At 47.8% G+C, this 24,586-nt stretch overlaps 2 protein-coding genes across 2 annotated transcripts in view; one reads left to right on the top strand and one right to left on the bottom strand.

Annotated features, from left to right (window-relative positions):
• Positions 1-6,670: 6,670 nt before the first annotated feature.
• On the bottom strand, positions 6,671-12,772 carry TUBG1 (tubulin gamma 1). Its single transcript, XM_054457626.1, has 11 exons — positions 12,122-12,772; positions 11,691-11,803; positions 11,324-11,491; positions 9,763-9,831; positions 9,401-9,480; positions 8,835-8,961; positions 8,176-8,262; positions 7,911-8,060; positions 7,497-7,649; positions 7,252-7,413; positions 6,671-7,065 (listed from the first exon to the last, which is right to left on the bottom strand). The coding sequence occupies exons 1-11, from the start codon at positions 12,168-12,170 to the stop codon at positions 6,868-6,870; spliced, it is 1,356 nt and encodes a 451-aa protein (XP_054313601.1). The 5' UTR covers positions 12,171-12,772; the 3' UTR covers positions 6,671-6,867.
• The window catches only part of RETREG3 (reticulophagy regulator family member 3), a 30,271-nt gene continuing 18,215 nt past the window's right edge, over positions 12,531-24,586 (top strand). Inside the window, exon 1 of the mRNA XM_054457621.2 lies at positions 12,531-12,821. Within this exon, the coding sequence (XP_054313596.1) occupies positions 12,583-12,821 (239 nt within the window). The 5' untranslated portion in view covers positions 12,531-12,582. The remainder of the gene's footprint in view (positions 12,822-24,586) is intronic.

Genomic DNA, 24,586 nt, shown 5'->3' with positions numbered 1-24,586 from the left:
ACTTATTTACATTTAAAATATACTTCTTTCTGATTATAAAAGTAATACATATTAATTATAGACCATTTGGAAAATATAGAAAACAAAAAGAAAGGCCAGGTGCAGTGGCTCATGCCTTAATCCCAGCAATTTGTGAGGCCAAAGCAAGTGGATCACTTGAGGCCAGGAGTTTGAGACCCATCTGGGCAATATAGTGAGACCCCACTTCTAAAAAAAAAAATTAAAATTAGCCAGGTATGGTGGCACCACCTGTAGTCCCTGGTACTTGGCACACTGAGGCGGGAGGATTGCTTGAACACAGGAGTTCAAGGTTACCATGAACTATGATTGTACCACTGTACTCCAGCCTGAGTGACAAGCAATACTGTCTCTAAACAACAACAACAACACCCCCCAAAACCACTGAATGTTTTTTCATTTAAAAAAGTGCCAATTTGCTGATTTACATTTTAAGCCAGCTTCAGACAAAGTATCCTAAAACACAGATTTTTATTTTTTTTGAAACGAGGTCTTGCTCTGTCACTCAGGCTGGAGTACAGTGGTGTGATCTCGGCTCACTGCAACCTCTGCCTCCTGGGCTCAAGTGATCCTCCCACCTCAGCTGCCCAAGTAGCTGGGACCACAGGTGCACACCACCATGCCCTGCTAATTTTTGTATATTTTCTAGAGACGGGGTTTTGCTATGTTGCCCGGGCTATTCTCAAATTCCTGGGCTCAAGCAATTTCACTGTCTCAGCCTCCCAAAGTGCTGGGATTACAGGTGCGAGCCACCGCACCGGCCCTAAAACACAGATTTCATCATGTCCCTTCTCACTTAAGAACCTGCAACTGAGGCCAGGCCCAGAGGCTTATGCCTGTAATGCCAGCACTTTGGGAAGCTGGGGCAAGAGGATCTCTTGAGGCCAAGAGTTTGAGACCAGCCTGGGCAACATAGGGAGACCTTGTCTCTAAAAATAATTTTAAAAATTAGCCAGGCATGGTGGCGCGCACCAGTGGTCCCAGCTACTTGGCAGGCGGAGGCAGGAAGATAGCTTCAGCCAAGGCTGAAGTGAGCCATGATTGTGCCACCCATACTCCAGCCTGGGCAACAGAGGGAGACCCTGTCTCAAAAATAAAACACAAAAGGCTGGGCACAGTGGCTCATGCCTGTAATCCCAGCACTTTGGGAGGCCAAGGCGGGTGGATCACCTGAGGTCAGGAGTTCAAGACCAGCCTGACAAATATGGTGAAACCCTGTCTCTACTGAAAGTACAAAAATTAGCTGGATGTGGTAGCATGGGCCCGTAGTCCCAGCTACTTGGGAGGCTGAGACAGGAGAATTGCTTGAACCTGGGGGGCAGAGGTTGCAGTGAAATGAGATCGCGCCACTGCAGTCCAGCCTGGGTGACAGAGCAAGACTCTGTGTCGAAAAAATAAATAAATAAAACTCCCCAAACCAACAACTGCAATTCAGGTTGCATCACCTCTGAGCACTTCTTAGTGGATGTGGAGGAAAGAGTGTATTGATTTGGTGCCAGAGGACATGTCTAGTGTGTCTTTTATGTACCAGCTGTGTGATGTTGGACAAATTACTTAACCTCCCTGAACCGATTTCCCTATGATGATAAATGACGAAAAAAACCTCCCTCAGAAAACCCAGATAATGAATGCATGTGCAAGTGCATCGTGCAGGGTAGAACGCTATCCAAATGGTAACAATGCTATATCACCCTTCTAGTAAAAGTGGCAACCCCTTTAGGTAGGGTCCATCGTGAAGCTTAGTGCTGAGCAACTCAATCTCCGTTTTTAATAAATCCTTGCTTAATTCATGAACAAATATCTACCAGGCCTTAATTCAGCCCTGATTATTTATATGCACTGCTTTGCGATTTTCCAATCATTCTCCGTGGTGGTCTTTCATTTAGGGTGACCAACTGTCCTGGTTTTCCTAGGACTAAGGGAATGTGGGGATTTCGGGGGGGGGGGCGTTGTTCTTATTTTATTTATTTAATTTTTTGTCCCCATCATGGAATGTTTTTTGTTTTTTTTTTTGGAGTGGCCAGGGTCTCACTCTCTTGCCCAGGCTGGAGAACAGTAGTGTGATCACAGCTCACTGTCCTTGACCTCCCAGGTCAAGCGATCCTCCCACCTCAGCCTGTGGAGTAGCAGGGACCACAGGTATGCGCCACCATGCCTGGCTAATTTTAAAACATTTTTTTTTTTTTTGAGATGGAGTCTCCCTCTGTCACCCAGGCTGGAGTGCAGTGGCACAATCTCGGCTCACTGCAACCTCTGCCTCCTGGGTTCAAGCAATCCTCCTGCCTCAGCCTCCTGAGTAGCTGGGATTACAGGCCTGCCAGCACGCCTGGCTAATTTTTGTATTTTTCATAGAGACAGGGTTTCACCGTGTTGGTCAGGCTGGTCTCGAACTCCTGACCTCAAGTGATTCACCCGCCTCAGCCTCTCAAAGTGCTGGGATTACAGACATGAGCCACCGCACCTGGCTAAATTTAAGTAAATCTTATAAGTGATTTATTAGTAGTTCAGAATGTCAATTTCAAATATTTCTGTTACTTTCCTAGGCAGCCCCTTCCCTGCTTGAGATACCTGAGAAGGAATGGAAAGGGAGCAAGTGCTGGAGGGGGGTTACATGTTGGATTTCAATGGACTCTCCACTGAGGAGCCCATTTTCTAGGGAAATTTAGAGTGTTTGCAACTGGTAGAGACCAGGATAAGGCTTAATGGACTGACCCACCAACTCTTTGTCCAGTGTCTCTGCTCGCCACGTGCTCCCCACCCACCGCGTGTGCTCGCCACCTCTTCACGTCTCACTGTCCAAAGTTACAGCTTCTAAGTTTCAGATTCATTTACACAGCTCTATTTTTGCCTGTGAGCTTCCTGATATAGATCTCCGTGTCATGCATGTTTGAGGGTCCCTGGGGTCACATCACACTGAAGTCTAGGAACATTAGCTTTAAACAGATAATTTTCTCTTAGTTGCAGAGAAGTTCCTATTCCACGCTTGAGCACTGGCCCACCTCCAGGCTTTCTCTCTGTTTCTGCAGCAGTCCTTGTCTCTCAGCGGGGACAGTCTCTTCTGTGGCTTACAGTCTCTCAAACCACAGGGACTTTTCACTACCAGCACCACCTGCTGTCCTGATTCCCAGAGGCCTCCCTCCCTTTCCACCTGGCCTCTGAGCTGCCCTCTAGTTGACACACTTTGGGGTTTGCAGGCTGGCCAAGAACAGGGAGGGGCTGCCCTGGTTTGGGGTGATGGGTGATCTGGAAATAGCCTTGGGGGAGGGATCTGGTTCTGAAGTTAGCACCGAAGGCTTTGTCTGTGCTTATAATGCCTGACACTTAGCCGTCAGGAAAAGGAGGTGTCTTTGCAGCTCCATTTTTCCCCCCAGGGCATGTATTCACCCCTCTGGGTTGGTGGCTGTAATACTAACCAGACATAACTTTTATTCTGGACTACCTGGTGTTTTCTCCTGCTCAGGGCCTTACATGCTACTTAACTGGATCCTCCAAAGGAGGGCCTGGGGGTTGCTTATGGCCTGGAGGTGGGCCAGCTGGCCACTCACATACAGCAGCCTCGCTACTTGTGCCAGCTTGTGATCCCCCACTCAGCACCAGCACTCGTGCAGATGCCTGGAGCAACTAATGCAAGGTTGGTCTTCAAGGGCAGGGGAAGGAAAGGAGGACTGAGGCAAGGAACCTAGTGGTACAGAAATAGGAGGAGGAGCTGAGAAGGGACCAGGTGCACACTGGTTTTCACTGAAGTCATCTTCCTTCCTTTTGGGAGAACAGGCAGCTGGTTCACACCAACCAGGCTGGCTCTCCCTGAGTCAGCCCCCTGAAGACACTGGCAACTGATAGTGACAGGCTGGTTGTCTTGGCTGTGATGATAACAGGCTCGTGGCCTCTCTGCCACCCCTCAGTCAGCCTAGGGCCTGGCTTCTGATGGCCTGTTCTCTGCCCATCAGTCCTGAAAGGGTCCCCTCTGTTCATAGGGGTCTGGCCTGTATATTGTTCTTTCTGTTCACATGTAGAACTTTATGAAAGATAAACAGGTTCATACTTACCTGGCAAAGGGGGGATAACCATGAAAGATAAACAGGTTCATAGAAGGAAAAGTATATTCCTAGGCCAATAGTGAGCAAGTACAGTTGTCTCTTGGTACCCACAGGGTATTGGTTCCAGGACACCCAAGGATGCCAAAATCTGCAGATCCTTAATTAAATAAAATGGTTTAGAAAAAATAAAATATGGTCATGGCTCATGCTTGTAATCCCAGCACTTTGGGAGGCCGAGGTGGGCGGATCACTTGAAGCCAAGAGTTCGAGACCAGCCTGGCCAACATAGAGAAACCCCGTATCTACAAAAAATACAAAAATTAGCTGGGCATGGCGGCGCATGTGTGTATCTCAGCTACTAGGGAGGCTGAGGCACAAGAATTGCTCGAACCTGGGAGGAAGAGGTTGCAGTGAGCTGAGATGGCACCACTGCACTGCACTGAGCCCACTGCACTGCACTGGGCAACAGAGTGAGACTGTCTCAAAAAAAAAAAAAAAAAAACCAGAAAGAAGAAAATATATAAAATGGTGTAGAATTTACACATAACCTATGCACATCCTCCTGTACAGTACTTTAAATCATCTCTAGATTACTTGTAGTACCTAATACAAGGCAAATGCTTGTAAATCATTGTTACACTGTATTGGTTTTTATTTGAACTTTTATTGTTATTTTTATTTATTATTTTTTTGAGACAGAGTCTCACTCTGTTGCCCAGGCTGGAGTGCAGTGGCGCGATCTTGGCTCACTGCAAGCTCTGCCCTCCGGGTTCACACCATTCTCCTGCCTCAGCCTCCCGAGTAGCTGGGACTACAGGCGCCTGCCACCATGTCTGGCTCATTTGTTTTTTTTTTTTTTTGTATCTTTAGTAGAGAAAGCGTTTCACTGTGTTAGCCAGGATGGTCTCAATCTCCTGACCTTGTGATACGCCCATCTCAGCCTCCCAAAGTGCTGGGATTACAGGCGTGAGCCACCACACCTGGCCTTATTGTTTTATTTTTATTTCTTTTTTTGAGACGGAGTCTTGCTCTGCCACCCAGGCTGGAGTGCAGTGGCGCAATCTCGGCTCACTGCAACCTTCGCCTCCCAGGTTCAAGCGATTCTCCTGCCTCAGCTTCCTGAGTAGCTGGGATTACAGGCATACACCACCATGCCCGGCTAAGTTTTTGTATTTTTAGTAGAGATGGGGTTTCACCACATTGGCCAGGCTGGTCTCCTGACCTCAGGTGATCCGCCTGCCTTGGCCTCCCAAAGTGCTGGGATTATAGGCGTGAACCACCGCACCCGGCCTTGTTATTGTGTTTTAAAAATTAGTATCTACCGGCTGGGTGTGGTGGCTCACATCTGTAATCCCAGCACTTTGGGAGGCCGAGGCAGGTGGATCATGAGGTCAGGAGATCGAGACCATCCTGGCTAACACGGTGAAACCCCGTCTCTACTAAAAATACAAACAAATTAGCCGGGCGCAGTGGCGGGCACCTGTAGTCCCAGCTACTCGGGAGGCTGAGGCAGGAGAACTGATTGAACCCGGGAGGCGGAGCTTGCAGTGAGCCGAGATCGTGCCACTGCACTCCAGCCTGGGGAACAGAGCCAGACTCTGTTTCAAAAAAAAAAAAAAAATTAGTATCTACCACTTCATAGGGTTGCTGTGAGGATTCAGCAAAATAATGTACTTCTCACAGCCTATGTGTGCATGTTAGCTGTCACTACTATATACCTTTATGGTGTGTATAAGAGCCTAATGGGGCCCTGACAACCCGCCTTACTCTAAGGAGAACCTGCTTTGCCCTTTTTATCCTGAAGATTTAGGTGGTGTGTGCCTGTGATTCAGCTACTTAAGAGGCTGAGACAAGAGGATCGCCTGAGCCAGGGAGGTCGAGGCTCCAGTGAACCGTGATTATGCCACTGCATTCTAGCCTGGGTGACAAAGTGACAGAGCAAGACCCTATCTCAAAAAAAAAGAAAAAAAAAAAAATCCTGAAGACTTAGGCCCCTATGTATTTACTACCTCCCTGCAATCTTCCACCAGAAGTAGAAGGCACTGGCCATTTAAATTACTGGCAACCACTTGAGAAGAGAATTATGGTGCCTTAGCTATGGAACCACTTATGATCCTGCTTACAGTCTCGGCTTTAGATTTGGTCTGTTGACTTGATGCTGCTAGACTCCAACTGCCTGAAACGAGCAGCTCTCCTGGACTGCTTGCTAGAAGCTTAAAGGTATTGGGTTGGACTCCATTGCTTGTTCATGGCCTAGTGGCAGGGGTGGTGGCCTTGGGCCTCAGGTTGTGATTAATCAGACACTCTGATGTGGAAACATGAGGCTGGTGGAATATTCGCCTGATACAGTGAGGGTGGGAGGGAACAGGGACCCAGAAAGGGTCAGACAGAGAACAAAGTAATATCTGTGGGCCTTTTTACCCTGGAAAGGAGTTTCAGGTGGGTCAAACCCCACCAGCGTTCTCCAAAACTAGGCAGAGGAAAAACCTAGGGGAAGCTGTTGGTTCAGAATTGAAGATGCTGGAAGTGGGTGAGGACCCTGTCAGAGTGATGGAGAAAGAACAGGCATCCCCACTGCATCTCCAAAACCAAAAGGCTTTAAAGGGACCAGTGACTTGATTTATATCCAGTGCTTTATTAAAGATAAATAGTCTCATAAGAGGAGAAGTAAATGTGTTTGCAGGCCAACAGAGAGTGCATGTATATGAGAAAGAGATGCGTGAGGTCCCTGATCTGTGCTCTGAGGGGGTGGTCAGTCAGGCAGGGCCTGGGCCAACCAGTAAGGCAGATGAGGGTCCCTGTCCTGGGGGACTCACTGCTCCTGGGTGCCCCAGGAGATGTAGTCTGGCCGTGTGGCCGCATGGTACTCATCGATGAGCTGCTGCACAATCTCCCTGGATGTGTCCATCTCATCAAAGTTGTCCTTGAACATGTCCTCCTTGCGGAATTGCTCCAGGAAGGCCTCCCGCTTACGCAGCTTGTCATACTGGCGACAGGTTCTCTCGAAGAGCTTGGGGTGTGCAGAAAACAGGGGTTACAAAGAACTTCAAAGAATAATATGGCCCAGAAAGCTGCAGAACCAAGGCTGGGCTATGCCCACAGCAAAAAAGCCAGAAGCAGGGCCAGCAGATGCAGAGAACTGAGGTATAGTCAGGAAACTGATTCAGGGAAAAAAGGTACAAACTTTGAGACTCACCGAGGAGATGCTGGTGTGGTTGGCCATCATGAGCCCGCTGACCCGGTGGGCCGAGGGCAGGTAGGGAGACTTCCTCGACAGGGCCACCTGGATGCTGGCGGGGCCCCACGGGATGAAGTTGGCCAACTTCCGTTCCCGGATCCTCTGCAGGCTCTTGTGGACCTGGGGTGGGCACAGGAGCAGTGGAGGTGGCCTCTCCTCTACCCCTGCGGGTCCGGGGCACGGGATGAAGGGGCCTCCCCTACCTGGGTGGGGTCCACCTCTCCCTGGATGATGTTGAGGATGGCGATGTAGCAGTGGTTGGTCTGGCGGTCTCGGCCTGTGGACACCATCACGTTCTTGGGCTGCAGCAGCCGCCTCATGACATCCAGGACCGTGGTCTTCCTCACACTGGCCACCTGATGGGACAGTGAGACAGGGACCCGGCCAGCGCTCAGGGCACAGTCCCCCTGTGGCTTCTCTTTGGCAGAAGCCAAAGGCAGAGGGAGGGTGGAGAGCAAGTCAGCAAGAAAGTCGCCCGCTCTGTGCCAGTCCCTGAGCGCAGTGCCTTGGGGCCGGCAAAGGGCAGCTCCTGGGGCAGTGGGGAAGAGAGAAAGGCTGGGGCAGGGCCTGTTGGGCCCAGGGCCGGCCTGGCCTCGGACACTGAAGGCTGCTCTTACTGACTGGTCCGTAGTGAGCGGGGTGTAGCCGGTCATGAGGAAGTGGAGCCGTGGGGTGGGAATGAGCGAGGCGATGAGGCCGATGAGGTCATTGTTCATGTAGCCAGGGTAGCGCAGGGTGGTGGTGCTGGCCGACATGATGGTGGACACCTGGGGACAGGCGTGCCATGTTATGGGCCTCAGCCTGGGTGGGACCTCCCTTCCCCAGATGACCCTCCAACAAGGAGGGCTTCAAGTCCAAAGGAGTCCGGGAGTGGGGGCCCACCAGCTGGTTGATCTGAGAGAAGGACGGGTTCTGGATGTGCAAGCGGTCTGTGGCAATCCGGTTCAGGGCTGTGTTGTCCAGCACCACCTGAGGGGACAGAAGAGCATCACAGATTGATGGGGATAGGAAAAACAGGAGCTCTGCCTGACCCTAGGCTCTGAAGCTTAATTTCCTTTGAGCTTTATGGCCAGAAAGACTCACTGGAAAGGGACTTGCACTGACATAGGGCAAAGGAGGGCTCAAAATGGATTTTTAAATTTTTCTTTTCATCTTAATTATTTAAGCAGGTTTTTTTTTGTTGTTTTTTTTTGAGATAGGGTTTCGCTTTGTCACCCAGGCTGGAGTGCAGTCAGTGACATGATCTCAGCTCACTGCAGCCTCTGCCTCTGAGGCTCAAGTGATCCTTCTGCATGTATCACCACTCCCGACTAATTTTTGTATTTTTAGTAGAGATAGGGTTTCGCCACGTTGCCCAGGCTGATCTTGAACTCCTAAACTCAAGCGATCCAACGACCTTGGCCTCCCAAAGTGCTGGGATTACAGCCATGAGCCACTGCACCTGGCTAAAATGGATTTTTTTTAAATACACGAAAATGATTCAATAGACTCGAATGGGTATGGGGTGTTGAGAGTTGGGAGAGGTAGAATCCAGGACTCACCACACAGTCTGCGTTCTGCGTCAGCCTCTTGAGTGTGAGGAGTGAATTGTAAGGCTGGACCACCACATCGCTCATCTCGTCCTGGTTGGGAAACACTGAGTATGTCTGCACCAGCTTCTTAGGATACCTGGTGGGGGTTGGGGAAAGGATCAGGGCAACAGACTGAAGGCCTAGTGAACGTGGCGCTCCCTAACAACTGTCCAGAAGCAGCTAAATCTGATGGCGAAACTGGGGTGGGGTCAGATCAGTAGAGAAGGGAGCCTTGACTTTTGGAAGTCTGTAGCCCTACAGGGGGAAGGGCAGAGACATCTTAGACTCTGGGCTTCCAAATCGACACCTGGCCACACTCCCTTGACTTTCATCCAGGGCTCAGGTTCTAGGCTCCAGTTCCCACTACTGGGAGTGTGATGGGGTTCTCAGTCATTGTAACTTCATTTTCCTCTCTATAGGAGGGAATATAAGAACTCTTTCCTGTTCCAGCAAATATGGAGTTATATCTGCTGGGTCCCCTAGTCATTTAGGAAGCCAAGTTGGAGACCTTTCCTAATCCCCAAACACAAACTTACCTGTCATTCAGCCGTTCTAAGAGGTAGGAACCCAGTCCAGAGCCTGTCCCCCCAGCAATGGAATGACACAGCACAAAGCCCTGCATGGGGAAGGGGCAGTCAATGTACAGGTATCTAGTGGCAGGATGTCAAACTAGACCTATCTCACAGTTTTTTAGGACTCCCACTTGCCCGAGCCCTTGCTTCCCCTCCAGTCCCCTCACTTATACGGCTTAGGCAACTGCCTTGTTTCCAGCAAGGCCTGATAGCTTCTGTCCAGTGCAAAGGGTACATGATGGGTCTTGTTCCTAACAGGTTGCTTCTAGAGGGTGCTGCCAAGCCTTACCTATGTCGGCTCCTACCAGCATTCCTGGGACACTTACCTCTAGACTGTCACTACCATCTGCCTCCCGGTCTATGATGTCAAAAATGTCCTCATGGATCTTTTCTCCCTGTACAGACATAGGGAGGGTCAGAGTGGGACAGAACCATGGGAGGTCTCTGACCTCAGAAAAGCCACCCTCGATTCTCCTTATAGCACCCAGAAGTCCTTTTATGGAGCATAGCTGTCTGCTTTTATCTACATCGAGAGGCAGTATGGTGCAGTAGTTACAAGAAAGCACTCTACACCCAGACTACCTGGGTTCATACATTAGCTCTATTTTTTTTTTTTTTTTTTTTTTTTGAGACGGAGTCTCTCTTTTTCTCCCAGGCTGGAGTGCAGTGGAGCGATCTTGGCTCATGGCAACCTCCGTCTCCTGGGTTCAAGCAATTCTCCTGCCTCAGCCTCCCCAGTAGCTGGGATTATAGGCGCATGCCACCATGCCCAGCTATTTTTTGTATTTTTAGTAGAATCAGAGTTTCACCATGTTGGCTAGGCTGGTCTTGAACTCCTGACCTCAGGTGATCTGCCTGCCTTGGTCTCCCAAAGTGCTAGGATTACAGGCGTGAGCCACCGCGCCTGGCCCATTAACTCTACTTCTATGTAGCTCTGGGCAGCTTATTTAATTGCTCTATGCCTCAGTTTCCTCATCTGTACAATGAAGGTAATAATACAGGTCCATATACCCTTATCTAACAGTGTGGGGGCCAGTTATGTTTTGGAATTCAAAATATTTCAGATTTTAGAAAGGTATTATGGTATATATAATATATATTAAATAAAATTCCAGTGGGAATTTTTATTTAATCAGAAGCACGTTAATCAAATATATTAGTATTTCTGTAATAAAAGGCATCACTAATGACAATAAGTTGGATAGAAACTATAAGGCTGGGCATGGTGGTTCACGCCTGTAATCCCAGCACTTTGGGAGGCTGAGGCAGGCGGATCACGAGGTCAGATCAAGACCATCCTGGCTGACACAGTGAAACCCCGTCTCTACTAAAAATACAAAAATTAGCCAGGCGTGATGGCAAGCACCTGTAATCCCAGCTACTCGGGAGGCTGAGGCAGGAGAATTGCTTGAACCCGGGCAGCAGAGGTTGCAGTGAGCTGAGAGCCCGCCACTGCACTCCAGCCTGGGCGACAGAGTGAGACTCCATCTCAAAAAAAATAAATAAATAAAAATAAAAAAAAGAAACTATAAAACAGCCTGTCTTCATTGAAATTTGTTTTTGCTGATAAACTAGTTATGAAATGTCCTTTGGTTTCATGGCTTTCTGGATCCTGGAAAGGCAGATAAGGGACTGTGGACCTATAGTACTTACTTCTAGGGTTGTTGGGAGATTTAGAAAAGTTAATATATGTAAAGCACTTAGAATGGCCTGGCACACTGCATTAGCTAGTGTAGGCGCTTGACAATATTACATAGTCCACTCCCTGCAGCCATGTCTCTCCCTCCAGCATTCATACATCCCTGATCTGGTTTCCTCTCTCTCCGGGACGTCAGAGCCTGTCCCTACCCAGCGAGTTGTGGGCCCTGCCAGGGAATAGGAAACGACCTGGGAGAATCCGCTGGCCCAGTTGTTGCCAGCTCCTCCTCCATGTTCCGACAGGTAGATGTTCTCTGGGTTGTAGAGCTTGGCATAGGGGGAGTTGAGGATGGAGTGGATCACCCGGGGTTCCAGGTCCAGCAGCACGGCCCGGGGGATGTAGTGCTCATCGTCTGCCTGTCAAGGGGAGTCCAGGAGGGGGCCCAATCAGCTAGGGCGGCCCAAGTCCGAAGTCTTCCCAACTCTGGCTCCCTCCGGCCCTCCCTCAAGCCAGCCGCCTGGCCCTACTGCCCAGCGGGGTTCCCAGTACCAGGCCACTCCCTTCCCTTCCGCCCCCTCGGGCCACTGCCACCCCCGGCCAAGTCGCTGGGGGCACCTGGTAGAAAAAGACGTCCTTGCGGTCAGTGCCCTCGGTGGCGAACTCCTCCACGATGCCCTCGGGGCTGATACCATGCTCGGCGCACAGCTGTTTCCAGAACTCGAACCCAACTGGGGGAGGGGGCGGGCAGGGGAGAAAGAAGATATCTAGGTCCGGGCAGGTTCCAATCAGGAGCCGGGGAACTGGGCGCCTGCGTCCAGGGATAAAGTCAAGCCGCAGGACTCTCCGGTGTCTGAGGAAATGACTGTACGCCAGGGACTGGGCAGGGGAGGGCCCCTCGGGGTTGGGCAAGTGGACACTGGGTCAGGGATGTCTCGCCTTTCAGAGAACTACAATTCTGGCAAGGATAGATGGAGTCCAGGATCCCACAGCGAGATCCCATTGACCCTAAGGAACCTGGCTAGCTGAGGGGCCGGAGTTTCGCTCACTCTGATTGCCGCACTGGCCCAACTGTAGGGTGATGATTTCCCTCGGCATCGCTCCTCAGGCACCGGCGTTGCAGCCGCTCCCGCCCGCAACGCCGCCGCACGCCAGCCCGCTCGCCGCAAGACGCAGGCGCCAAACAACCAGCTCCACCCACGAACTTCCTCCGCTCCAATGAGAACTGAGTTCTGGCAACGAATGGCACGTCTTTAAGCACTGGCCTTCATTCATGCAGATTGCGCGTGCGCGCCTCCGGATCCGGCTCGGCGCCTCCGGATCGGGCTCCGCGCCTCGGCGCTGGCGAGGTACGGCGTCCTCCCTCCCCTCTGGGTGGACGCGGGCTTGGGCCTGTGCGCAAGCGCGCTGTGGTGCGAAGCCACCTCCCCGGCCGAATCGCGCATCTGCGCAGTTGCTGTTATTGTGACTGTCGGGCCACGGCCCCGGATGTTGTGGCTGCTGGGGGGAGATGGCGGAGGCCGAAGGGGTGCCCACGACCCCAGGCCCGGCTTCGGGGTCGACTTTCAGGGGCCGCCGAGATGTGTCAGGCTCCTGGGAGCGGGACCAGCAGGTTGAGGCGGCGCAGCGGGCCCTGGTGGAGGTGCTGGGGCCTTACGAGCCTCTGCTGAGTCGGTTGCAGGCAGCCCTGGTGTGGGAGCGGCCAGCCAGGAGCGCTCTGTGGTGCCTGGGGCTGAACGCGGCTTTCTGGTGAGAGAACTGGACCCTCGGAAACCCTCCGAGTCCCGAATTCGTCGGTTCCTCTAGGGCTCTACTTCTCGCCTGCCCTGTTTTCTTCGCTGCACTGGCTCCTTCCTGTACTTGCCTAATTTTGCCTCACCTCCTTCCACTCCATCCCGCCTGCAGGCTTCGGCACCCCAGTTCTTCCCAGGGCCGTCCACCCATCTTCTCTGCCTTACCTGTGCCCGCACCCCCGCCCCGCACATCTGGCGGGAGCTTCTGGTAACATCTTGAGCCGCTCAAGAATGAGCGAGGGCGCCTCTTTTGAGCCCGACAAAGCTGCGTCCCTTTAAAGCCATCACTTCCTTTCTCTTGTCTGCTCAAGTGCAAGTTCTAGATTGTTTCCAGAGGTTTTAGTAGTTTATTGTTGGAGTAGAGGCGTGAAGTCTTGCAAAGGTATCCATAGGTGTGATTATAAAAAAAGCTTGAGGGATTCGCATGAATTAGCATGTTGTATATCTAGGAAGGAAGTTTATGAAGTCTGAGCGTCAGTGTGAGCCCCCAAAGCTGAAAATTGAAAGAAAATTAGAAGCTTTTAAGAAAATTACAAGCTTTTAAAGAACAGTTAGGAAATGATGACGGAGATTTCACCCGTTTCAAAGCCACCTGTGATTGTAACTCTCTGTTCCAAGGAATTAGAGAGGCATCCTTAGCCATGGTTTATAGGCAAGGAAATTGATGTCTAGTACTGTGTGTGAGTTTTCCTGAGCTGGAAAAGCAGCGCTGTAAATATGCTTTATTTGTGTGTGTCATGCTCTGTGAAAATAGAACTGCTGCTTCTCTCAGTTGTCATCACCTGAAGTGGACCTAGGACTTCATAGGATCTATCAACCATAATTTTGGATTTATTTGTAATGGAGGAGGTTCCAAGGGAACTGACTTATAGGGGGCCTTCTGCAACTGAATGGATTAAGACTATTCTGGATAAGCCTGAAACAACAAAATATATGTATTTTTTAAATGTGTTTTTGCTAAAAATAGCTTTCCCCTTAAAATTGGTTTTAAAATCAAAACATTTATTATCCTTTATCTGAAAGATTTTCAGTGAGCTGAAGCAGAACAATTCCAAGTTCATTGACCCGAAAACAGTGTTCAGCTATTAAGCTAATCCTCTCCCAGTTTGAAAGAGACCCAGTTAAAGGTGTCACAGTAGTCTCTGGCATTTGTGGCTTCCAGAGCCTTTAGCAAACTCGATAGTAAACTTTTCCTACCACGTTCTTCATTTATTTTTGGTAGTGCTTTTTCCTTTTTTTTTTTTGAGAAAGAGTTTCACTCTTATTGCCCAGGCTGGAGTGCAGTGGCGTGATCTCTGCTCACCGCAACCTCCGCCTCCCAGATTCAAGCATTTCTCCTGCCTCAGCCCCCCAAGTAGCTGGGATTACAGGCATGAGCCACCACAACCGGCTAATTTTGTATTTTTTTAGTAGAGATGGGGTTTCTCCGTGTTGGTCAGGCTGGTCTTGAACTCCCGACGTCAGGTGATCTGCCTGCCTTGGCCTCCCAAAGTGCTGGGATTACAGGCGTGAGCCACTGCGCCAGGCCTTTTTTTTTTTTTTTTTTTTTTTTTGAGACAAGGTCTTGCTCTATCACCCAGGCTGGAGTGCAGTGGTATGATCTCGGCTCATTGCAACTTCCATTTCCTGGGCTCAAGCAATCCTCCCACCTCAGCCTCCACAGTAGCTGGGACCAGAGGTGCACATCATCATGCTTGGCTAATTTTTTAAATTTTTTGTAGAGACAGGGTCTCACTATATTGCCCAGGCTGGTCTCGAACTCCTAGGCTCTGGTGATCCTCCTGCCTTGGGCTCCCAGAGTGCTGAGATTATAGGCATGAGCCACCGTGCCCAGCCAAGTGCTTCTTCCTTGACCCCTAGGTACTGATTCCCATTGCTCTCTGTAGAAATCTTCACTACAGCACCTCACTGAAGAGTGTTTTATCCAGTCAAAACATTTCCCACAGTGGTTTCGGTATCTCCAGCAAGAAGGCTGGGGCCTCATTAAACCAATTTGTATCGAGGTATGACTGCCTGATGGAAAAAACCACTTTATCAGGGTTTACTTATTTTTGTTTTGAGACAGTTTGTTTGGCTCTTGCTGCCCAGGCTGGAGTGCAATGGCACGATCTCAGCTCACTACAACCTCCGCCTCCCAGGTTCAAGCGATTCTCCTGCCTCAGCCTCCCGAGCAGCTGGGATTACAGGCATGCACCACCAATGCCTCGCTAATTTTTGTATTTTTTTGTAGAGACGGTTTTGCCAGGTTGCCCAGGCTCGTCTCAAACTCCTGAGCTCAAAACAATCCACCTGCGTTAGCCTCCCAATGTGCTGGGATTACAGGTGTGAGCCCCTGCACTGTACCGGGCCTTAAATGGATTTTTAAACCAAAGATTTATTAATGCAAATGAATTAGTAGCATGTATGCTGTTCTTTTTGAGGAGGGGACCTTTCTTTTTTTTTTTTTTAATTAATTTTTGTTTTTTGAGACGGAGTCTTGCTCTGTCGCCCAGGCTGGAGTGCAGTGGCGCCATCTCGGCTCACTGCAAGCTCCGCCTCCCGGGTTCACGCCATTCTCCTGACTCAGCCTCCCGAGTAGCTGGGATTACAGGCGCCCGCCACCACGCCTGGCTAATTTTTTGTATTTTTTTTTAGTAGAGACGGGGTTTCACCGTGTTAGCCAGGATGGTCTCAATCTCCTGACCTCATGATCTGCGATGAGGGGACCTTTCATCTGCCGCTTGTCTGAGAGAGGTTTCTGAAGCAGAATGTGAGGTTGAGATCTGCACATAAAGAGCTGCTGTGACTGGGACATATCTTTAGATGTTACAGCTAGCTTTAATTTGCTGGCCTCTACCAGTGTTTACTTAAGCTTATTAATATGCTGTGTTTAGAGGCTCACTTAGAACCCCTTTTGTACTCTGGGTCTCTTAAAGCATTGCTGTGGTCTTTATCTTTGACATTTCCTAGTAGCTTGTCTGCTGTGTATCCAGAACACAGTTACTCTTGTTACAGTCTCATCACATTTTAAGAAGGTGCAGGAGAGAGACAACAAAATGAGGATGTGACTTTTTTTTTTTTTTTGAGATGGAGTCGCTCTGTCACCCAGGCTGGGATGCAATGGCATGATCTTGGCTTACTGCAACTTCCACCTCCTAAGTTCAAGCGATTCTCCCACCCCAGCCTCCCGAGTAGCTGGGATTACAGGCACCCACCATCACGTCTGGCTGATTTTTGTATTTTTTAGGGTGGAGTTTCACCATGTTGGCCAGGCTGGTCTTGAACTCCTGACCTCAGGTGATCCACCCACCTCGGTCTCCCAAAGTGCTGGGATTACAGGCGTGAGCCACTGTGCCTGGCCGACAGTGTGACTCTTGAGACTAAAAGAACAGTTGGGTATGCCATTTCCGGAGAGGACTCCTACCTGTGAAAGGCACAGATACTGTTAAGTCCCCAGAAACTTGGATAGTCTGGCATTGGAGTTCACAGAATTGTTGGGGAAATGAGCTTCCTTGGTAGGTAATTAGAGATTTAAAATGAAATTTGGGCTTCACATTCTAGTAGTGTCATATTGAGTATGAGTGTTGACATTTCACTTAGAAATGTGGAAGAGTGACTGTTCAGTTAACAAACATTTTAAATGTTTGAGAAAGGGAGGAGGATCATTAGCTCAAGTCAGAAAAATCAAATCTGAAATATTTAGTTTCTCTTTTATTATTTGTATTGAATAATGGGACAAAAATGGCGTATCATTAACTGAGATTTTTATGCATTTTGAGGTATTGGAAGATTAGATAGGAGTACAAAAAAAAACCATCAGAATTCAGGTAGGTAGCTCTTAATTTTCAGTGTTTTGTATCCTCAGTCATATTTTGCTGTACCCGTGAATATGCCCTCTTACATCTTAAAAAAAAAAAAAAAAAAGACGGAGATAGATGTAGATACCTTGTCAGCATAGTATTCCAAGGTTTTCACACTTTTTTTTTTTTTCAGGTACCAGAGAATTTATGGTGGCCTTATCAGAGGTCTTCCAGCCTAGATTACTTCTGGTCACTGATCTGTTATTGTCTCTAGGATAATAATAGAAATGTCAGGCCGTTCCTTCCAATAGCTTGTGTTTTCATTGGCCTCAACCTCATCTGTGAATGAGTGATTTGGGGGAAGAATATGAGAGTCAACAAGCGTGTATCCTGACAGGATCAGAAAAGAACAGGTTTGGGTAACTTTTTGGTTTGACTTGTACTCTGAGATCAGAGGGGAGGGTAAATGAACCCTGGAAATGTGTGAACTCCAAGCTCCCTCTCCTGCCTAACGTGAAGAGATAGTTCAAGGAGGCCTACATAACTGCTGAGCTCTTTCAGTTTTTTGTTGTTTTTTTTTTTTTTTTTGCTGGGGAATCGGGGGTTGGTGGGGAGGACAGGGTCTCCCTCTGTTGACCAGGCTGGAGTGCAGTGGCACAGTCATAGCTCACTGCAGCCTCTACCTCCTGGGCTCCAGCAGTCCTCCTGCCTCAGTCTTCCAAGTAGCTGGGACTAGAGTCACATGCCACTGGGCCCAGCCTATTTGAAAAACTTTTGTAGAGACAGAATCTCAATATGTTGCCCAGACTGGTCTCAAAACTCCTCATCTCTAACAGCCCTCCCTGCTTGGTCTCCTAAAGTGCTAGGATTACAGGCATGACCCACTGCACCTTGACTGCTTTGTGGTTTTTAACAATCTGTGAATCTACATAGTCTTTGAATTAGGAATATTGTTTTAGAGCAGTCCACAAGCTGAGTCCCAAGTAGAGATCTCTGTTGGGATCTGCTTTTTGCAGTCACTAGTCTCAGTTAACCATAATATATTTCTAGGAGGTTATTATAGAATTTGTTATTTCACAAATGAAATGTAAAAATTGTATCCTTCTCCCCCCCCTCAAAAAAAAAATAAAAATGACCCAAAAAAGTGATTAAGGATATACAGCAATTCTGAGTTAGAAGGTTAGGATTTGAGTAAAAAATAATAGAAACAAGAAATGGAAGATGGGAGCCCATTTAAGTAGAGATATTTGTTCTGTAAAAAAAAATCTACACATCAGATTTCTTTTCTTTTTTTTCTTTTTTTTTTTTTTGAGATGGAGTCTCCCTCTGTCGCCCAGGCTGGAGTGCAGTGGCGCGATCTCAGCTCACTGCAAGCTCCGCCTCCCAGGTTCACGCCGTTCTCCTGTCTCAGCCTCCCCAGTAGCTGGGACTGCAGGCGCCCGCCACCATGCCCACCTAATTTTTTGTATTTTTAGTAGAGACAGGGTTTCACCGTTTTAGCCAGGATCGTCTCAATCTCCTGACCTCGGGATCCGCCCACCTCGGCCTCCCAAAGTGCTGGGATTACAGGCGTGAGCCACCGTGCCTGGCTACACATCAGATTTCTAATGAAATCTGTTGAGCGAATGTTCCTGATGATAGTCTTTGCAGGGTTCTTGTCTTTGTGAGCCGAGAAGACTCCCAAGGATGCCTTGGTTTACTTCGCCTCTCTTTACCTTTAGTTTTTATCTGCCCTAATTGTAAGGTTGAATGCTTTCTCTCCAGTGTTAGCAGCTAGCTGATTTCATTTCTGGTTTTTTTGCAAGCAACAACTGTCACTGCGTGATATAGGTTGGGTTAATTTTTCCTTTGAATTTACTGGTGACTTGGGCTCATTAACCAGGCGGTCACAAGTGCTGTACAGTAACAGGCTTTCTGTCCCTGTATAATGGGATGCTTTGTTTTGAAGTGCCCTTGAGACAATCTTAATCTGTAATAACAAAGGAACCTAGAAATCGTATCTTTGAAAATAGACATGTGGTCATTATTTATGATTATAGCAAACTTTAATTTACTGGTACTAATAGTGAGGCTTCATGGTATAGTTAATCACAAAAGTTTATGTTTGGTTCTGGAATTTCTCACGATGTTTCTGGACACCAATTGCTATTCCAGGGATATTTTATTTAGACTGATCATTTAATTGGATTTTAGTCCCTGACAGAGTGGAGGGACAGTTCACAAAAGGGGAAACAAAATCAATGGATATATAAAATTTCACTGTCACAAATAAGAAAAGAATTCAAATATATGTAAATGGCAATTATTTACTAATTTCTATCTTAAGTTTTTTTTTGGCGGGGGACAGGATCTCACTCTCGCCCAGGCTCGAGAGCAGTGGTGTGATCATGGCTCACTGCAACCTCAACCTCCTGAGCTCAAGCCATCCTCCCACCTCAGCCTCTCAGGTAGTGGGGACTACAGGTGTGTGTCACCACACCTGGCTAATTGTTTTGTATTTTTCGTAGAGACAGGGTTTCACCATGTTGCCCAGGCTGGTCTTGAACTCCTGGGCTCCAGCAGTCCACCCACCTTGGCCTCCCAAAGTGCTGGGATTACAGGTGTGAGCCGCCACACCTGGCCTTAAGTATTTTTAATGATCGTAATTAATTCTGGGGAAAATATGGAAAAATGGGCATATGGCTGATAGGAACATAAATTGGACAGCCTTTCTAGCAAGTAGTTTGGTAACATATTTTAAGCCACTTAAGAAGCTTTTCCAGGGCTGGGGGAGATGGAGAAGGAATACTAATGGGTATGGGTTTCTTTTGGAGTGATGGAAATGTTCTAAAATTACATAAGGCTATTAGTCGTACAGCATTGTGATTTTTTTTTTCATCTCTGCTGCTGGCAGATGAATTGAAAGGGAATTTTATCATATACAAACCGTTATCTCAATTAAGCTATTTTCTTACCTTTTTTTTTTTTTTTTTTTTTTTGAAACGGAGTCTTACTCCGTGGCCCAGACTGGAGTGCAGGGGCGTGATCTCAGCTCACTGCAACCTCTGCCTCCCAGATTCAGGCAGTTCTCCTGCCTCAGCCTCCCGAGTAGCTGGGACTACCGGCGTGCACCACCATGCCTTGGCTGATTTTTGTATTTTTAGTAGAGATGGAGTTTCACCATGTTGGCCAAGGTGGTCTTGAACTCTTGACCTCAAGTGACCCACCTGCCTCGGCCTCCCAAAGGCTAGGATTACAGGTGTGATCTACCATGCCCGACCAATAAAGCTATTTGTTTAAAATAGTTAATGCCTTTGACCCAGTAACATGCTCAGTGATGTATAGTTCAGCTTTTCTTTATTACATCAAAAATTGGAAACTTTTGGCTGGGCGCAGTGGCTCATGCCTATAATCTCAGCACTTTGGGAGGCCAAGGCAGGCAGGTCATCTAAGGTCGGGAATTCAAGACCAGCCTGACCAACATGGAGAAACCCCATCTCTACTAAAAATGCAAAATTAGCCGGGCATGGTGGCGCATGCCTGTAATCCCAGCTACCTTGGGAGGCTGAGGCAGGAGAATCGCTTGAACCCGGGAGGCAGAGGTTGTGGTGACCCGAGATTGCGCCAATGCACTCCAGCCTGGGCAACAAGAGCGAGACTCCGTCTCAAAAAAAATTGGAAACTTCTTAGTTTATTTTTCGTTTATTTCTCTTTTCTTTTCTTTTTGTTTTTTTTAAGACAGAGTCTCGCTCGCTCTGTCTGTTGCCCAGGCTGGAGTGCAGTGGCACGATCTCGGCTCACTGCAAGCTCTGCCTCTCAGGTTCACGCCATTCTCCTGCCTCAGCCTCCCGAGTAGCTGGGACTACAGGCTCCCACCACCACTCCCGGCTAATTTTTTGTATTTTTAGTAGAGCCAGGGTTTCACCGTGTTAGCCAGGATGGTCTTGATCTCCTGACCTCGTGATCTGCCTGCCTCGGCCTCCCAAAGTGTTGGGATTACAGGCTTGAACCACTGTCTTAGTTTATTTTATTTTATTTGAGATGGAGTCTTCCTGTGTTGCCCAGGCTGGAGTGCAGTGGCACAATCTCAGCTCACTGCAACCTCTGCCTCCCGGGTTCAAGCGATTCTCCTGCCTCAGCCTCTCAAGTAGCTGGGATTACAGGCACCCGCCACCATGCCTAGCTAATTTTTGTATTTTTAGGTAGAGATGGGGTTTCACCATGGCCACCACTATGTTGGCCAGGTTGGTCTTGAACTCCTGATGTCAAGTGATCTACCTGCTTCAGCCTCCCAAAGTGCTGGAATTACAGGTGTGAGCCACTGCGCCTGGCCCATTCATTGTTTTTTTTGAGACAAGGTTTCACTCTGTCACCCAGGCTAGATTGCAGTGGTGTGATCATGGCTCACTGTACCCTGGAACTCCTGAGCTCAAGTGATCATTCCACCTCATGGCTGAGACCGCAGGAGTTCATCACCACACCAGGCTAATTGTCTGTGTATTATGTGAAAAAGTTTTAAAACCATAGTGTTTTTATATGTGAATTTTTTAATGAAGAGAATAGTCTGTCTTCACATTTTTTGGAGTACATATGTGGATAATGGATCATTTTAAAAATGTTTTATTATGGAAAGCTTAAAACATGTGTAAGTAGACAGAATAATATGGTCTGCCACCATGTACATAATACTATTTTTTTCAATTCCTGGTCAATTTTGTGTCTTCCATACCCCAATTCTTTTCTACGTCTTCGTTATTGTTTGAGACAAATTATTGACGTGTCATATCATTTAATCTAGGTATTTCAGTATATTTTTCTGAAAAAGAGACTTTAAGAAACATCTGCCATCATTATCGCATGCAAAAAATTAATGATTCTAGTCAGTGTTCACATTTCCAATTTTCTTATAAATGTCATAAATGATACTTTTTTTTTTTTCTTTTTGAGACGGGGTCTTGCTCTGTCTCCCAAGCTGGAGTGCAGTGGCACAATCAGAGCTCACTGCAACCTCAACCTTCTGGCTCTAGCAATCCTCCCACCTCAGCTTCCCAAGTAACTGGGAGTACAAGCGTGCACCACCACACCTAGCTGATGTTTTTCTTTTCAGTAGAGATGAGGTCTTGCTGTGTTGCCTAAGCTGGTCTCAAACTCTTTGACTCAAGTGATCCTCCTGCCTCAGCCTCCCGAAGTATTGGGATTACAGGCTTTAGGTACCACACCTGGCCTGTTGTGTGTGGTTTTATTTGCTGGGGTTTTTTTAAACTTTTTTTTCCCCACAAACCAATTTGTTAGTGTTTAGGTGGTTTTTTCTGTTTTGCTTTTTTGTTTTTTGAGATAGGGTCTCGCTCTGTCACCCAGGCTGGGGTACAGTGGCACGATAACGGCTCGCTGCAACCTCAGTTTCCCGGACTCAAGCTATCATCCCACCTCAGCCTGCTGAGTAGCTAGGATTACAGGTGCCCGCCACTATGCCCAGCTAATTTTTGTATTTTTAGTAGAAACGGGGTTTCGCCATGTTGGCCAGGCTGGTCTCAAACTCCTGACCTCAGGTAATCCACCTGGTTTGTTTGTTTGTTTGTTTTTGAGTTTCGCTCTTGTTGCCCAGGCGTGTGCTACCACGCCTGGCTAATTTTTTTGTATTTTTGGTAGAGACAGGGTTTCACCATGTTGGCCAGGCTTGTCTCGAACTCCTGACCTCAGGTGATCCACCTGCCTTGGCTTCCCAAAGTGCTGGGATTACAGACGTGAGCCACCATGCCTGTACTTTTTTTTCGATAAACATGAATTCATGTTAGTTGTATAATTTTTTTTTTTTTTTTTTTTTTTTTTTTTTTGAGACGGAGCCTTGCTCTGTCACCCAGGCTGGAATGCAATGGCACAATCTCAGCTCACTGCAACCTCTGCCTCCTGGGTTCAAGCGATTCTCCTGCCTCAGCCTCCTGAGTAGCTGAGATTACAGGCATACACCACCACGCCCGGCTAATTTTGTATTTTTAATAGACATAGGGTTTCTCCATGTTGGCTAGGCTGGTCTCAAACTCCTGATCTCAGGTCCTCCACCTGCCTAAGGCTCCCAAAGTACTGGGATTATAGGCATGAGCCGCTGTGCCCAGCCGACAACCCTATTTCAATTTTTCCACCCTACCACCTAAAGGATACTGTGACTGTATGTAAGATTAAAGAATAAAAGCAGCTTAACAGAAATAAGACTCTAGAGCTGCCTCAGGCCATTGATCTTCTCTCTAAAGCCAGTGCATCATCCCAACAAACAAGCACATTTAACAAGACCAAGGAGAAGAGCTCTAGGGTTTCTTGCTGCCCAGTGCTGCTGCTTCCCTTCCCCAGCAGCAGCACATGGCATCGCTGTTTTCCCCAGAGTACTTGAAAGGGCTCTCTAGGGAGGCTTGCCAGACTGTCGGCAATTTCCCCTTCCCAGAGCATGATTACTAACACAAATAGAAACTAGGGTAGGGAAAGGATATTAAGCTCTCCTAAGAAGGTTGGTTTTCCAGAGATGATGGCAATAAAAACATATCCCTTATAATAAACTGGTAAACATTAAAAAAAAAGACTGTTTCTCTAAGACCTGGACTATTTAAATAGCTTGTTACAGCCCTTACCTTCCATTCTTATAAGCTATGCTTCAACTCAATTCAACATACCTTTGAGTACCTGTTACATGCCAAGGCCTTGTGGTAAGAAGCCCAGTTACAGAAAAAAATAAGACACAAACTTTACTCTCAAGTAAATTCATGTGTGTTTGTGTTCACGATGTAACATGACAGGTAATAATAACAAACAGGAAAATATCTAAGCTGTGATTTGCAAGATAAATGTTAAGGAAATGGGGCCGAAAGGTGTGGTAAGAGAGAGAAGACATTCAGATAGAGAGAACACCAATCTAGTAAGATACTTAAGGAATTGCAAGTAGTTTGATAAAACTGAAATATAAAAAACAAAGGGAGGGAATCAGTGTGGGGAGAGAGGCAGGATCCAGATCATGAAGGCCCTTTTATGACAGGGGGTAATGGGATTTCATCCTGCAGATGAAGATAAGCCAATAGTTTCATAAAGGGTATATTTTCTGGGTCTTGAAGGCTAAAATTGTGAGCACTTCCATAACAAGATTAATCCTTGTCCATAAATCAATTTTAGTCCCAGATTTATCTTTTTTTGGAACAAGCCACAATAAGAACTTCAGAGGAAGAGGCCAGGCGCGGTGGCTCATGTCTGTAATCCTAGCACTTTGGGAGGCCAAGGCGGGTGGATCACGAGGTCAGGAGATCGAGACAATCCTGGCTAACATGGTAAAACCCCGTCTCTACTAAAAATACAAAAAATTAGCCGGGCGTGGTGGCGGGTGCCTGTAGTCCCAGCTGCTCGGGAGGCTGAGGCAGGAGAATGGCTGGAACCCAAGAGACGGAGCTTGCAGTGAGCCGAGATCGCACCACTGTATTCCAGCCTGGGCAACAAAGCAAGACTCCATCTCAAAAAAAAAAAACAAACTTCAGAGGAAGAAGAGTTTTTCTTTGTGGTATAAAATAACATTTCTTGGCCAGGTGCAGTGGCTCATGCCTGTAATCCCAACATTTTGGGAGGCTGAGGCGAGCTGATCACTTGAGACCGGGAATTCGAGACCAGCCTGGCCAACAAGACGAAACTCCATCTCTACTAAAAATACAAAAATTAGCTGGGCTCAGTGGCGCACACCTTAACCCCAGCTACTCAGGAGGCTGAGGCAGTATTGCTTGAACCCTGGAGGCGGAGGTTGAAGTGAGTGGAGATCTGTGCCACTGCACTCTAGCCTGGGTGACAGAGTGAGACTCCGTCTCAAAAAAAAAAAAAAAAAAAAATATATATATATATATATATATATATATATTTAGAAAAAATAGATTCTGGCCAGGCGCGGTGGCTCATTCCTGTAATCCCAGCGCTTTGGGACGCTGAGGTGGGTGGATCA

Source organism: Pongo pygmaeus, chromosome 19 (genome assembly GCF_028885625.2).
Source record: "Pongo pygmaeus isolate AG05252 chromosome 19, NHGRI_mPonPyg2-v2.0_pri, whole genome shotgun sequence".
Classification (NCBI taxonomy): domain Eukaryota; kingdom Metazoa; phylum Chordata; class Mammalia; order Primates; family Hominidae; genus Pongo; species Pongo pygmaeus.
The sequence above is the reverse complement of the archived record's forward strand: the minus strand, read 5'-3'. Positions and strand labels throughout refer to the sequence as shown.

What these genes read in the sequence shown, in the direction of transcription:
- TUBG1 (XM_054457626.1), bottom strand. Translation starts at nt 12,170, where the DNA reads ATGCCGAGGGAAATCATCACCCTACAGTTGGGCCAGTGCGGCAATCAG. An exon ending in GGGCCAGTGCGGCAATCAGA is followed by an intron (nt 11,804 to 12,121) that starts GTGAGCGAAACT and finishes CCCCTCCCCCAG; the next exon opens with TTGGGTTCGAGTTCTGGAAA. An exon ending in GAGAGGTGGACCCCACCCAG is followed by an intron (nt 7,414 to 7,496) that starts GTAGGGGAGGCC and finishes TGCCCACCCCAG; the next exon opens with GTCCACAAGAGCCTGCAGAG.